The sequence below is a fragment of the Pteropus vampyrus genome, unplaced genomic scaffold (genome assembly GCF_000151845.1).
Source record: "Pteropus vampyrus isolate Shadow unplaced genomic scaffold, Pvam_2.0 Scaffold334, whole genome shotgun sequence".
Classification (NCBI taxonomy): Eukaryota; Metazoa; Chordata; class Mammalia; order Chiroptera; family Pteropodidae; genus Pteropus; species Pteropus vampyrus.
The window spans coordinates 832,139-845,283 of record NW_011889115.1 but is presented as its reverse complement, the minus strand read 5'-3'; the positions used below and the strand labels follow the sequence as shown (position 1 = coordinate 845,283).

At 34.0% G+C, this 13,145-nt stretch overlaps 1 protein-coding gene and 1 pseudogene across 1 annotated transcript in view; both read right to left on the bottom strand.

Moving 5' to 3' along the window:
- PIK3C2A (phosphatidylinositol-4-phosphate 3-kinase catalytic subunit type 2 alpha) overlaps positions 1 to 13,145 on the bottom strand; it is a 97,717-nt gene that overhangs the window by 32,031 nt on the left and 52,541 nt on the right. Inside the window, exons 7-12 of the mRNA XM_023522142.1 lie at positions 7,484 to 7,754; positions 6,155 to 6,203; positions 5,864 to 6,074; positions 4,161 to 4,283; positions 2,724 to 2,891; positions 370 to 481 (exon numbers count right to left, since the gene is read on the bottom strand). Coding sequence (XP_023377910.1) covers positions 370 to 481; positions 2,724 to 2,891; positions 4,161 to 4,283; positions 5,864 to 6,074; positions 6,155 to 6,203; positions 7,484 to 7,754 — 934 coding nt within the window. The remainder of the gene's footprint in view (positions 1 to 369; positions 482 to 2,723; positions 2,892 to 4,160; positions 4,284 to 5,863; positions 6,075 to 6,154; positions 6,204 to 7,483; positions 7,755 to 13,145) is intronic.
- LOC111730757 lies at positions 11,203 to 11,325 on the bottom strand (annotated as a pseudogene).

Here is a 13,145-nt window from a genome sequence, read left to right as displayed (position 1 = left end):
TTGAACAGAAGTTGATGAAATTATAGCTGAACAGGCCACACAGTTACCACATTACCTTCTTTGTCTTTAAGAAAACTGATTTCTCTTAGCCATCACGGTGAATTTTAGATTGAATATTAAATTAATGCTTGTCCTTTTGTTGAAAGTGATCACCACAGTTGGTAATTCTCAACAGAATATGTATCACTTGGGATGGGTACAGGGCATAATTTACTGTTTCTCAGAAATAGGAAATGGTTTATTGACATTTAAATTGAAAACAGACCCTAAGATTGAAACAAGATCAATTAGGCTTCTTTAATAACAACCCAAATCATGGTATGCATACACTTTTTATAAAGAAATTTAAATTTAAGTACCATTCGTTACCTGTAACACTATTCTTTCCATCACATATCCTTTTTTGAGAACTGTTCCAGGAATCAGATTTGTATGTGATGAAGTCCAAAGGTATAAAAGCTTAGTTCCACATGTTAAAAACCTTCATGAATACAAACAGAGGAATAGAAGAATACTGTGATATTCATTTTAAAAATTAATTCAAAGCTCAAAACACATAGTAATGAATTTGAAATGTTAGTATTCGAACATTTATGAAGCATCTTCTATATAAAAAGAATATCTTTAAGGACATAGCAGGAGCCACTCTCCATTGTGTACTGACTCTTTAGGTAAATGTACTGAAGTGTGGGAGCTGGAACAAAGGACGGGAGAATGAAGGAACATATTTTAGGAGAAATGGGGTTGAGGATAGAACATAAGATGGGTAAAGACTCAGTCACCTGTGCCCTAAACAACATCTATAAATAGGAATGTGAAGGATAGTCTTTAAAGATCATCTACAAAGGAATACATTTCAAGATGGTATGTAGTATGGATGATAGAATTGCCCCCTGACTTCTACCATAAGAACAAAAACACATGCCAGAAAACCTAGTACCTACTTGTGACACAGGACTAATCATTTGAGATGAGAAGCTATATCTGTGCCCTGGATCAGGGGTCAGCAAACTTTTTCTCTAAAGGGCCAGACAGTAAATATTTTGGTCTTTCTGGGATATACCTCTTTGTTACAGACATTCAACTCAACATAATACAATAATTATGCATTATGAACAATATATAAATAAATATATGCTATATTCTAACAAAACTATATTTACAAAAAACAAGCACTGTGGTGTAGTATGCAGACACTTGCCCTAGCCTACCAGTTTATAGCCTACTTAAATTTAAAATATTTGTCAATAAAGGTATTGATATATTTTTACATAGAAGAAATGTCTGAAAAATAACAAGAGATATAAAAACAGGAAACTATAAACTTCATTAAACTTTGTTAATTTTATTAAAACAGCAAGTATCTTTTTCAAAATTAGACTCCAATCTTAATGTTTCCTCTTATATTCTTTTTTTAGAACCACTCTCAACCTCAACTAGATTTTAAGGCAAATTCCTATCATTATTTCATCTGCAGATATTGTTATATATCTCTAAACGATAAAGTTTTATTTTAATATAAATACAATACAATTACAACTCCTAAAATAATGGACATTACTTAAAATTACCAGCTTTCTAGTCAGTATTCAAATTTTCCTAATTATCTCTCTCTTGTTTTACAGTTGGTTTGTTGGAATAAGGAGTCAAGTAAGGTCAACACTTTTATTTTCTCATATAACCATTACCCGACACTAATTTATCAAAGATAATTGAGAATACAATTCCATCCCTTCATGAGGCCAATACTCTGTTTTTGGAGTAGTTACAGATTATATTTGGCAAAAGTTTCTAAATACACATCATTAATAATCTCTGCTTTTCTCTAGTCTTTTGTGGTTCAGAATTATGTCAGGTGTCACACAAAACTTTAGCCCACAAAAAGGCAGAGAATAAAAATATGTTATACTACCTCCTCAAATATGAGAGAAGTGACTAAAAGAAAAAAAAAAAAGAATAAATGCTATTGTTAAGTACATGGGAAAAGAATATTTCAAGAACGAAATTTGTGAAATCACTGTTTCAAATATCACATGATTTTAATAAATGATTCCTAGAAAATCAAATTCTGTTTGCCATTTAAGAGGAAAGAGGAAGTAGAACTAGATTAGCATAATTTTTTCATTCGTAATTTTTAATTATTTTATTGTAGGTTAAATGTCAGTTATTAAATCATTTTTCAAACTGTCTGATGAGGCAGAATGTTTCCATTGTGTATCAAATGAGTTTGAGAATGGCAACAACACAATAATAGTTAAGAACACAGACACTGAAGCCAGACAGCCTAGATTCAAATTCCAGTTCTACCAATCATTAGCTAAGTGCTCTGGGGCAAGTCACTTAAGCTCTCTATACTCTGATGGGAAAGGGATGAGATGAAAAATGGAGTTGTTTTAATAGTATCAGGGGTACCTAAAGGACTACAAGTATTATGTCAATAATATAGTGCTTTACATAAAATGAGTTAAAAAGTGAACTGGCTGCTACTTTTCTCCTGAAACAGTGAGTAGCACCTTTGAATACTAGTTATGTTCAAACTACAGTAGAATAACTTTGGTTTCCTCTGATCTGTGTCTCTGAAATGACCTCCTTTTATCACATTGGAAAAACTGAGGCAGGTCATTACCTCACGTACGTCATTGTTCCCCACCCTGTTCTCTAGTCAATTCTGATGCTGCAGATATGTCCACATTAACTCACCATCATGACTCAGGAACACTTACCGTTTAAAATCAAAAAGAGGTAAAGAAACTTTACCCAAAGCTTCTGGCCCCTTTCTCTGCTTATTAGAATCAGGGGAACTTCCACTGCTCTGATTTAAAATTCCAAAAAGAGTAAGGTGAAGAACAGATTCTAATGGCAACTGTGATATCTGGATGGGAAAAATGATTCTGTGGGGGGAAAAAATGTATTAATAGAAAAAAATTAGATTGAAGATGAAAATTAACTTTTTAATGAAACTGACAATTTTAGGTATTTTATTTAACTTATATAATCTTTAATCTTGAGTAACCTTTACTTAAATAGCAAGTTCGGCTAGCATGTACTGTGAAAATCTTAAATAAATTTCATTAACATTTCTTTCTTAAAAAATTTGTTAGCACCTTTAAGACTTGCGATGTCAATTTCTAGGTAAAATAATAGTAGTCATTTTTACTTCCTTTAGGAAAAACTAGATGAGTGTTTATGAGCAGCGATTCCCAACCTTTTTAGTAGCAGAGACAGGTGCTACTGAGAATCTACTGCCTGATGATATATGGAGCTGAGGCGATGATGCTAGCACTGGAGAGCGGCTGCAAATACAGATGAAGCTTTGCTCGCTCGCCCACTGCTCACCTTCTGCTGTGTGGTCCAGTTCCTAACAGGCCACAGACTGTTACCAGGCCACGGCCCAGGGATTGGGGTCCCCTGTTTATGAGTATTTCTGATTTGGGATGTATGTGTGCAAATATATACTTTTACACGCACACACAAACAGACATGTAGATGTTTACTGATTTTTTTTTTTTTAGTTCTAAAAGTACACATAAAGTCAACAGTGGTCACTCTGAGGAGCCATGAGATGGTATTGAAAATAAAGTGACACTTTTTACCCTAATGCATTTTTTTATTATTTGCTTTCACAGATGTGTTAATTTCATAATTTAAAAAAATAAAAGGAAAATTAGAAACCAATACAGAAAAAAATGTTCTGCAATTGCCTATCTGCCTAAATAATGAAAGCATTCTCTTTAAAATATTGTTTAAAAACAATATTTAAAAAATATTAATAGTGCAAATTATCTTGTACATTGACTTAAGATAATTTTTTTTAATCTGTTAATCAAAAACTAAGCTTCACATATACAGTGTCACGGAATAAATCCTAAACTAAGCAATGTTATAAAATACCATCTTTCTAGAATTATATGTAAATTTGTATTTTTAACTTGACAAAGTCTAGGAAGAATTAATGGCATGTTGCTGCAATTTTACATATAGATTTAAAAGAGTATTTCAGATTTTTAAATGAGAATTTGTTTTACAGAATCATATCTAATAAAGACATTAAGATGTCAGTAAGAATTTAATGGATTTTAATGGAAATTATAATAAAAATAAAAACTAGGATGCATAATGGAAAAAGTAAACAACAGTATACTGAAAAAATATACACTTACAGTTCATCCCATTTAATAAGATAGAAGAAATTCTTGTAAGTGCCAACCTTCTTTGATTGAATAGGTTTAAAAAGATCCTTTCCATTGTGAGTCAGTGAACATATCAAGTAGTATTTTTCATAACTGAGAAAAGAAAGAGTTAAATTTTATTTCATAATATAAATAGCCACTTTTCCCTAAAAGTAACGATTATCTAAAATCATTTGGTCACCATTCACTTGAATTTATGGAAAAACGTCTGAACTTTAACTATTGTAAATTCTGTAAAAATAAAGAAGAGGTATAGCAAAGGGAGTACAGAAGGGAATGTGGATTCCTAGCTGCCAGTCTAAGAGGGCAAAATGATACCAGCTGGAGAATTTATCTAAATTTTGTGCTCAGTTACTAGCTTTATATTTTAGTTGAGTGATGCTGAGTAATTATTCATTTCTAGGTAAATTTTAGGAAGAGTACAAATATCATCTTCCCTAGATGCCATTTTCCCTTGCTAAAACACTGAAATAAGAGTCAGCTATGCATATTAATGCTTACTGAGTCAGTCTTCCCAATCTATTAGGAGACTTCCATCAACCGTGGCAGATGTACTTGCCACAAGTAGAGTTGGATAGATATAATCAGGCAATCTTGCAGGGCATGAGTCTTCGGTTCAATAAAACTATTCTACTAGTATTCTAACTTACTGCTAGGCTTACACATTAACCACTTTGTTCATATATACAATATATTAATCATTCTAAATATATTTCAAATCTAACCTCATTAGTTCACAAAACATCCCTAGCTATTTGATTGCTTTTCTCAGCCTCACTCCATTTGTCCCTCTTCAGCATTTTATATGTGCATGTGTATGGAGGATGTGGAGGGAATTATCCCTGTAACTATTTAAAAGAATGAAATGCTTTCAGACAGCAGCAGTACCCACTTAAATGCAAGCTCCGGAAGAGCAGAGAAGTTCTGCTGCCTTGTTTACTGCTGATTCCTAGGAGCACTAAGAAAACTGCCCACACATGGTGCTGAGTAAATATGTACTGAATTAATTAATATACCATATTTAAGTCATTATACTATTTTTTATATTCTATTTATTTACTTTAAAGCTCAATTTAAGCAGAATTTATGTTTGGAATCTCTTTACTAGGCTTTACCTTACCTTTTAGCATTAAGCTATTTCAAAACTATTTCATTTAAAATATTCAGTTCAGACTTTTCAGTTTATATCAGTCACTTCCAAATACGTTGAAGTTGACAAACTTTATGACAAAAAAAATCAAAAAAGAAAAACCCATATTAAAAATTCAATAGAAGAAATGTGTTCTTATAGACTTCAAAGCCTAGCAATCAGTAAATTGTAAACTACTAAAAAGGGGAAAAAAATGTGCTAAAGTCTAGTCCCATTACACTGTTTCAAATTATCCTGGTTCTAAAAAAAGGGCAAAAAGTAGCTGTCATAAACTGACTAATTTATTAATCAACCATTGCCCTTGTAAGTTTAAACATATTCCTGCCTTTTTTTTTTGCATGTAGTGGGAGTAATATTTTTTACTGAACGGTTTCAAACATCTCCTTAATTTTTATGAAAACCACACACTTAGCTGGTGTGTCATCCATATAAATACCAAGATAACAACGGATGCTGACATTTTATAAGATTAGAATAACTTCTAGGTAGAGCTGTGCATATTTTCTTTTGAACATTTACGTACTTTGATACCCAGTTACTTGAAATTCCATGTGCAGCAAAGACAGTAAACTGGAGCTGTTCTGCTGTGGTCCACGCTTCCTTGATGTTCCTGTTACTTTGGATGCAGTCTGCAGGACTCCTACCAGAATTTCCATGGAGTCTGAGAAGATCATAAATTGCTGCAGTTAATTGGTCCATGCTTACTTGAACAGGATTTTCAGGATTCAGTGAGCCTAGATTTAAAGATATTATTTATATAATTCTCTGAAAAAGCAATAATTATTGCTAAAATTTAAAGAACTTAAAGACATACCCTGAGTTGAACTCTTGCTAGTGTCTCCTTCTCCAGACAGTGAAGTCACCTGCATACACACATACATATTAGTCCAGAAAACTGCCCATGATGTAATATAAATGTTTTACCTTTTATTTCAATATATTTAATTAAATGCTGTATCAAAGAAACCTCCTTCCCAGGGGAAACCTCCCGAAAATATCTGCAGAATAAAACAATAAAAAAGAAAGTAAAACCTTCTATCAAATAAAAAGATGATTTTTAGTATCAAGAAAATCATAGAGTAACCAAAAATCAGTGCAAAATATAGAAATTCAACACTTTTCCTCGTTAAACCAATTTATTAAGATTTGAAACCCAAAAGTGATAAATATACTAATATGGTATTTTATTTTCTATTAGTTGTTCTATTAGCATGATAAGAATATCCTTAAAGAAATTAGAACTCTTGTTACCATTTAGTGTCTCAAAAAAGCTTAGTTTTTTAAATTAAGGTCTCTTCCTACTTTATTGAACGAATGAACATAATGAATGGAAACCTCAAACAACATCAAGACCACAGTAGTTGATCAGCTTCAAGTGATTTCACACATATTTTTTAATTTCTAAAAATAAGCACATAAGAAAAAAGAGCCCTAAATTTCTGTATACCATATGGATAAGTTCTCTGTGAGCATAAATGGATTGAGCTATCTCTTAGATATCTGTTAAGGGGCATACCATCAACAGAACTTTAAATTTATTATATCTTGTTGACATCTCTTAGCTTTCCAGTAAGAGCTACAAACATCCCCATGAACAGAGTCAATTAAATCCCCATAGAAATACCAAGGGGAGAGCTTTTGCTAAAAGCAACAGTATGCTATCAAGAGGCCTTCCAACCTGGTTGCTTCCGAGGCAGTAAGTCACTATTACTGAAGCGCTTGGGTCTTTTCAATGAGGAGGAGATATAGTCCAAAATAGAACCTGACCTATTGGCAGCCATGCACATTTCCATCCAGACGGAGTACCTGTTACCATCCAGGTCCTTCAAGCTCAGTATTTACCTTAACATCCCAACCAATTCACTTATGCCAGAGTTTCTCCTCTACACACAAAAGGTTCTTTCAGAGTTTGGCATCTACCTATTCAATATCAACTCTCACAAAGCTCTTCTGAGGCAGCCCATCTCCTCTTAGGAATTTCCTACCTTATCAAATAGGGACCTATTCGACTCAAAAGTAAAAGCCAAAATTAAAATGTCAACGTTTTGTCCAGCAGAAGCAAAATTTCCCACTGTAAGTGATAGGTGCTCACTTAAGTACATATCTGCATGTAATAAGATACTAATTACTAAAAAATACTCACATCGGCACTTTTACTCCTTGGAAGATTAACTGCTCTCTTTAGCTTCTTTACTGATTCTGTAATGGCAAGAGTCTCTACACCGTCTAAAGCACTACAGATTTTTCTTACGGCTTTAATTACTTGATCTACTGCTCGGTGCTGGTTCTTTAAAAATAAAAAGTAAAATAAAGATAAGTATGTAGAACTTAAAGGATCAATTATTTCAGACATGAAGTGAGAAAATGAACATTTTAGATGTGCCTTAAAAAAGATCTCTTTTACTTTTTCGTGATGAAAAAAAAGAAACAAGATAACTTTTTAATTATATAGTTTAAAGTAAGAAAAAGCAAGCTTGGTTAATTTTCACTTTCCTGATGCAATTATTCATATGCAAATGCCATTAATTTCATATTAGAATCAGAAGTAATAGCAACAAATTACAAATGAATTACTAAATCATTAAAAAAAACTGGAGTTATCTTTTTTATTCTCATTGGGAATAATTTCTGCATTAAAAACATCAATGCTTCTCTCCCTCTGGTGAAAATTTGTTATCAAAAACCAAGTTCTTCAGAGGTTGGTCACATATTAATAACATTGGGCAACAGTTACTAGAAATGAGTCAAGTCTGAAGCATCATTTGTACTACATAACCATCACTTTTAAAGTTTTGTCAGATGAAAAATCTTCCTTGAGGACAACCTTTCTGAACTATTCAACCACAGTTGATTTCGCTATGACTCAAAAGTATACATGTACAAATGTATTATAAAATCATTTACCTCATGAGAATGATTTAAAAACACTCCATTCCCCTCATCATCATTTTAAAGTGCATATCTCATTTAAAAACATTCTTATATAATGCAGCAATTCATCAAACATTTATGCCGAACTTAAATGCCAAGTACTGTTAATGTTAAAATGGGCTGAAACTCAGTACTGCACCATCCCTTAAAAATTTAAATTTTTCCACCATTGAGGCTTGGCTACCAGAAACTGAATGTTCCATTAACCTTCATGCTTAAATGAAAGTACCTCATATTCTCAAATACTCAATTATCCTGCAGTCCTCAGAGACTGAAGGTCTGTCATCTAGCTCCCCATTTTTGCTTAAATTTCATACTTATACTCCTTCACCTTCATGCAAAACCTTTCCAGTTCTGAGGCTCATGCCATTTTCCTATACTATTCTCCATTATTTTTTATATGTAAATATCAATTAATTGTCTATCAGTTCTAAGTCCACCCTTCTTTGCTCTATTTTGTGAGACCCTATATTTCTCCTTTGCCAGCTGGCACAATGTTAGGATTTGTCAATAGAGGGCACCAAAGGGACAATCAAAGGCAACAACAACCTGAAGGTACTTATCAGGGTTCTAGTCCTCCATTTTTGAATTCAGGGTGGGAGCCCAATAGTCCTCGAAGAAGAGTACCAGCTGCACTCTCAGGCCATGCTCTCTCAATCTGACAGCTGCAGCAAGTTTCCTTGCCAAAGGCAACCTGTGTGTTCCTGTGATAGCCATATCCTCTTCAAAGAGGTTAAATTTCAGCCTGGGGTTGTGGGAGAGGCTCTAACATAAATCCTTAGAGTTCCTTCACTATCCATTATTCTAACAGCTGCTTTTCACACTTGTTACTTCTGGAACCTTGAGAGTAGGGTTGGCAAAAAAAATTTTAAGGCTAGATAGTAAATGTTTTAGGCTTTGTGGGCCACACAGTCTCTGTCATAATTCAACTGTATTATTAAGGGTATGAAAACTGACACAGATAATTCGTAAATGAACAAGAATGGCTATGTTCCAATAAAACTATATTTACAAAAACATGTGACATTGCAGATTTGGCACACCTGTAATATGCCAACTCCTGCCTTAAAGTTCTTTTTCACCTTGTAATAATTAACTACATTTTACTAATTAATGATTCTTTAAGTTTCTCTGTTCAAATAACTATTATAGTTCCTGTCTCCTGACTTTAGACCCTGACTGACTGATCTGCCTTGCCACTGACATGTCGTCATTTCTCCCCCACTACATTCCACATTTTTGTTCTGGATATTTATCCGACTTTCTACCCAATATCCTATAATAACCTACAGTTATATAATGTCCATGTGGAAAATTCACAGCATCTTCAACCCTAAAATTGTACACTATCAGAATCTTACCTACAATATCTTACTCTGATCACAATCTCCTTTGCTTCTATCTCTCACACCCTCATTCTGACAAAACCTGTTCTTTGAGCTCAGAGACCTCTGCTTCTTCTACCAGGCAGCTGAGTACTTATAAAGAAAATCTCACAATCACACAGATTCAACAGTCTCCAATTTCAGCAGGAACCAGCATACCACTCAGCATTCCTTTTACCTGCTCTTGGTCATTCCCCTATGAATATGAAGCCAAATCAAGATTCCTTGCCTCAAAACCCCTACTGCAACCCTAACTTCATTTTATTAAAATAAATTAACATCTCTAGAAAACTAAGGCAAAGAATTAAAACTTCTGTAACTTCCTGACCTCTCCTACAACCTATCCAGGAGAAATTAAAACATACAGCACACGAAGACTTTTAATGAATGTTTACAGCATTATTTATAATAACCATAAACTGTAGACAGTCTAAATATCATTATTTGGTGACTAGATAAAACACAGCATACCCATATAATAGAAGTATTCAGCAATAAAAAAGAGAACAAACTATGGATACATCTTACAACTTATATACTACAGCATGGACAGAGCTTAAAATCAGTATGGCAAGCAAAAGAAATCAGATATAAAAATCAGCATAGGGTATGATTCCATTTACATGAAATCTCTTTAAAGGCAAATCTATCAAGTATCAAGACAAGAACCAGATCAGTAGTTGTTCAGGGCCAGGGCTGGGAATGGAGAATGACTGCAGAGTGGCACATGGAAACTTTTGGGAGTAATGAAAAATGTTCTAAAACTGAACTGAGGTGATAATTATATAACTCTATGCATGCTGGTTCTTACTGAAATTGGAGACTATTGAATCTGATTGTGAGATTTTCTTTAGAGTACTCTATGCAAATCACTGATTTGTATGCATCCAATGGGTATATTTTATGGTATATAAATTATATCTCAATAAAACTATAAAAAATATGGGGAGTAAATACGATAGTCACTATTTTAGATTAAATGATCAGTGAAGTGCTCTCTGATAAGATATTTGCGCACAATCCTTAAAGAACTAAAATGGTAAGCCATGCAAGTATCTGGGGGAAGAGCATTAAAAATAGAGGGAATAAGCACAAAGGTCCCAGTTAGGGAGCATCTGCAGATCAACCAGAACAAAGGAGTAAACGGGTAGGAAGCCAGGACCAGAGATCTAATGGGTCAGAATGTGTAGGGCCCACTATTAGGGCTTCGAATTTTAGTGAGATAGTAAACAGGATTCTTAGCAAGAGTGGCATGATTTAACATTTTTTAAGAGTTTACGAATTAATCTTTTCAAAAAATTATCTTTTGGTTTTGATTTTCTTTTATTTAACATTTGATTTCTGTGCTTATTTTCATTTTTTAAAATAAATCTTTTATTTTAGAATAATTTTAGATTTACAAAAAGTTGCAAAAATAGTTGGGAGAGTTCCCATATAACATTACTTTTGTCAAAACTAAGACATTAACACTGGTACATTACTATTAACTAAACTGCAGACTTTAATTCAGATTTCATCAGGTTTTGTTTGTTTGTTTGTTTCTTAATGCCTATAGCACCTGGTATTGCTAGGTGGTCTCCCATCCAAGTACTAACCAGGCCCACCCGACCCTGCTTAGCTTCTAAGATCAGACGAGATCGGGCACATTCAGGGTGGCATGACCATAGACTACCAGTTTTTCTACTAATTTCCTTTTCCTCTTCCAGGATGCAATTGCATTTAGTGACTTATTTTTAAAAGATCATTTAGTGACTTATTCTTAAAAGATCATTTAGTGACTTATTTTTAAAAGATCATTTTTGTTGTCTATAGAAGACCGACTGTATAAACACAAGGGTAGAAACTAAGAGACTAGCAAGGAAATATTGTAACTATTATAATTGACTAGGACTGAAGCTTTGGGAGTGATAAAAATACATTCCCAATGTATTTTCAAGGTAGAGCAGACAAGAATGGGACTGCATGTGGGATGCAAAGGATCTTTTTCCTGAGAAACCAAATATGATCCCAAGGTTTTAGCCTGAGCAAATGGAAAGACAGAGTTGACATTTATTTAAAAAAGGAATTGTGATGAATAGATATGAAAGGTAATATAAAAAATCCAGTTTTCTATATGTTAAATTTGAGATGTCAAGTAACAGACAGTTGAATGTGAAGTTGAAGGAAAAGGTTAAGTCTGGATATATAAATTTCAGAGTCATCAGCATATGTAGGGTATTTAAAGACAAGAGATTAAGTGAGGTCACCTAGAAGGTGAATGTAGAGAGAAGAGAAGAGGTCCTAGAACTGAGCCCTGGAACATTCTAATGTTTAGACATCAGGAAGATAAGGAGAGATCATGAGGAAGCCATGAGTGAGAGTGAGAACAGTGGAAGTAGAAGAATCAAGAAAGTGATATCCCAGAGGCCAAGCGAGTGTTTCAAGAAGGAAGAAATAATCAACTCTATCAAACACTATAGAAAAGTTGAGAAAAATAAAGCCTAAGAACTTATTATTAGAAACATAGAAGTCCTTCATGATCTTAATAAGTGCAGTTTCAGGGAAGGGATGAAACTGAACACCTGACTGGAGTGGGTTCATAAAAGAATGGGAACAGAGAACGTGGAAACAGCAAAAACAGATTAACTTTCAAGAGTTCAGCAAGGAGAACAGAAAAGTGAGGTGGTTGCAGCAGAGAAATGTAGACTTTTTATTTTATTTAAGATAGGAGATATATCCAGGGCTCAGTCCTTGAACTCTTTTCCTCTACCTGCAATGATTTTCTTGGTGATCTCATCCAATCCTACAGCTGAAAATACCATTTTTATCCTGATGACTCCCAAGATCATTATCTCCAGCCTGGCCTCCTCCATTAAATTCCAGATTCGTATCCAACTGCCTACTCAACATCACTATTTGGATGAATAACAGTCATCTCAAACATAATGTCCAAAATTATAAACCAGATCTACCCCCATGCCCAATCTGCTCCTCTCACAGTTTTCTACATCTCACTAAATGGCAATGCCAGATTTCCATACGCACAGATAGAAAATCTTGGAGTTATGCTTAACTCCTCTCTCTCCCTCTTTCTTCTCTCCTCCCCGCTCCCTGTTCCACATTCAGTCTATCAGTAAATCATCCTAGCATTAATTTCAAAATATATCACAGAATCCAACCCCTTCTCACCACTTCTACTGTATTCATCCTGGTCCAAGCCATCACTGTCTCTCCTGTGGCTAGGAAAACATCTTACGTGATTTGTTTGCACTCTTGCTGCCCACCTTCCCTCATTCTATTCCAGCTACAAAGATCTAGCAGACCGTAAATATACAGGGCATACTCCTTCCCCCAAAATTGGATAGTTTCTTCCTCTCCTCCAGTGGTTTACTCAAATTCATCTTCTCAATAAGGCATTCTCTGATTACATTCATTTTCATAATTCTAACACCTAGTATATAGTAAGCATTCAATAAATGCTTTTTGAATTGAACTGAATGTTCCTCTTAG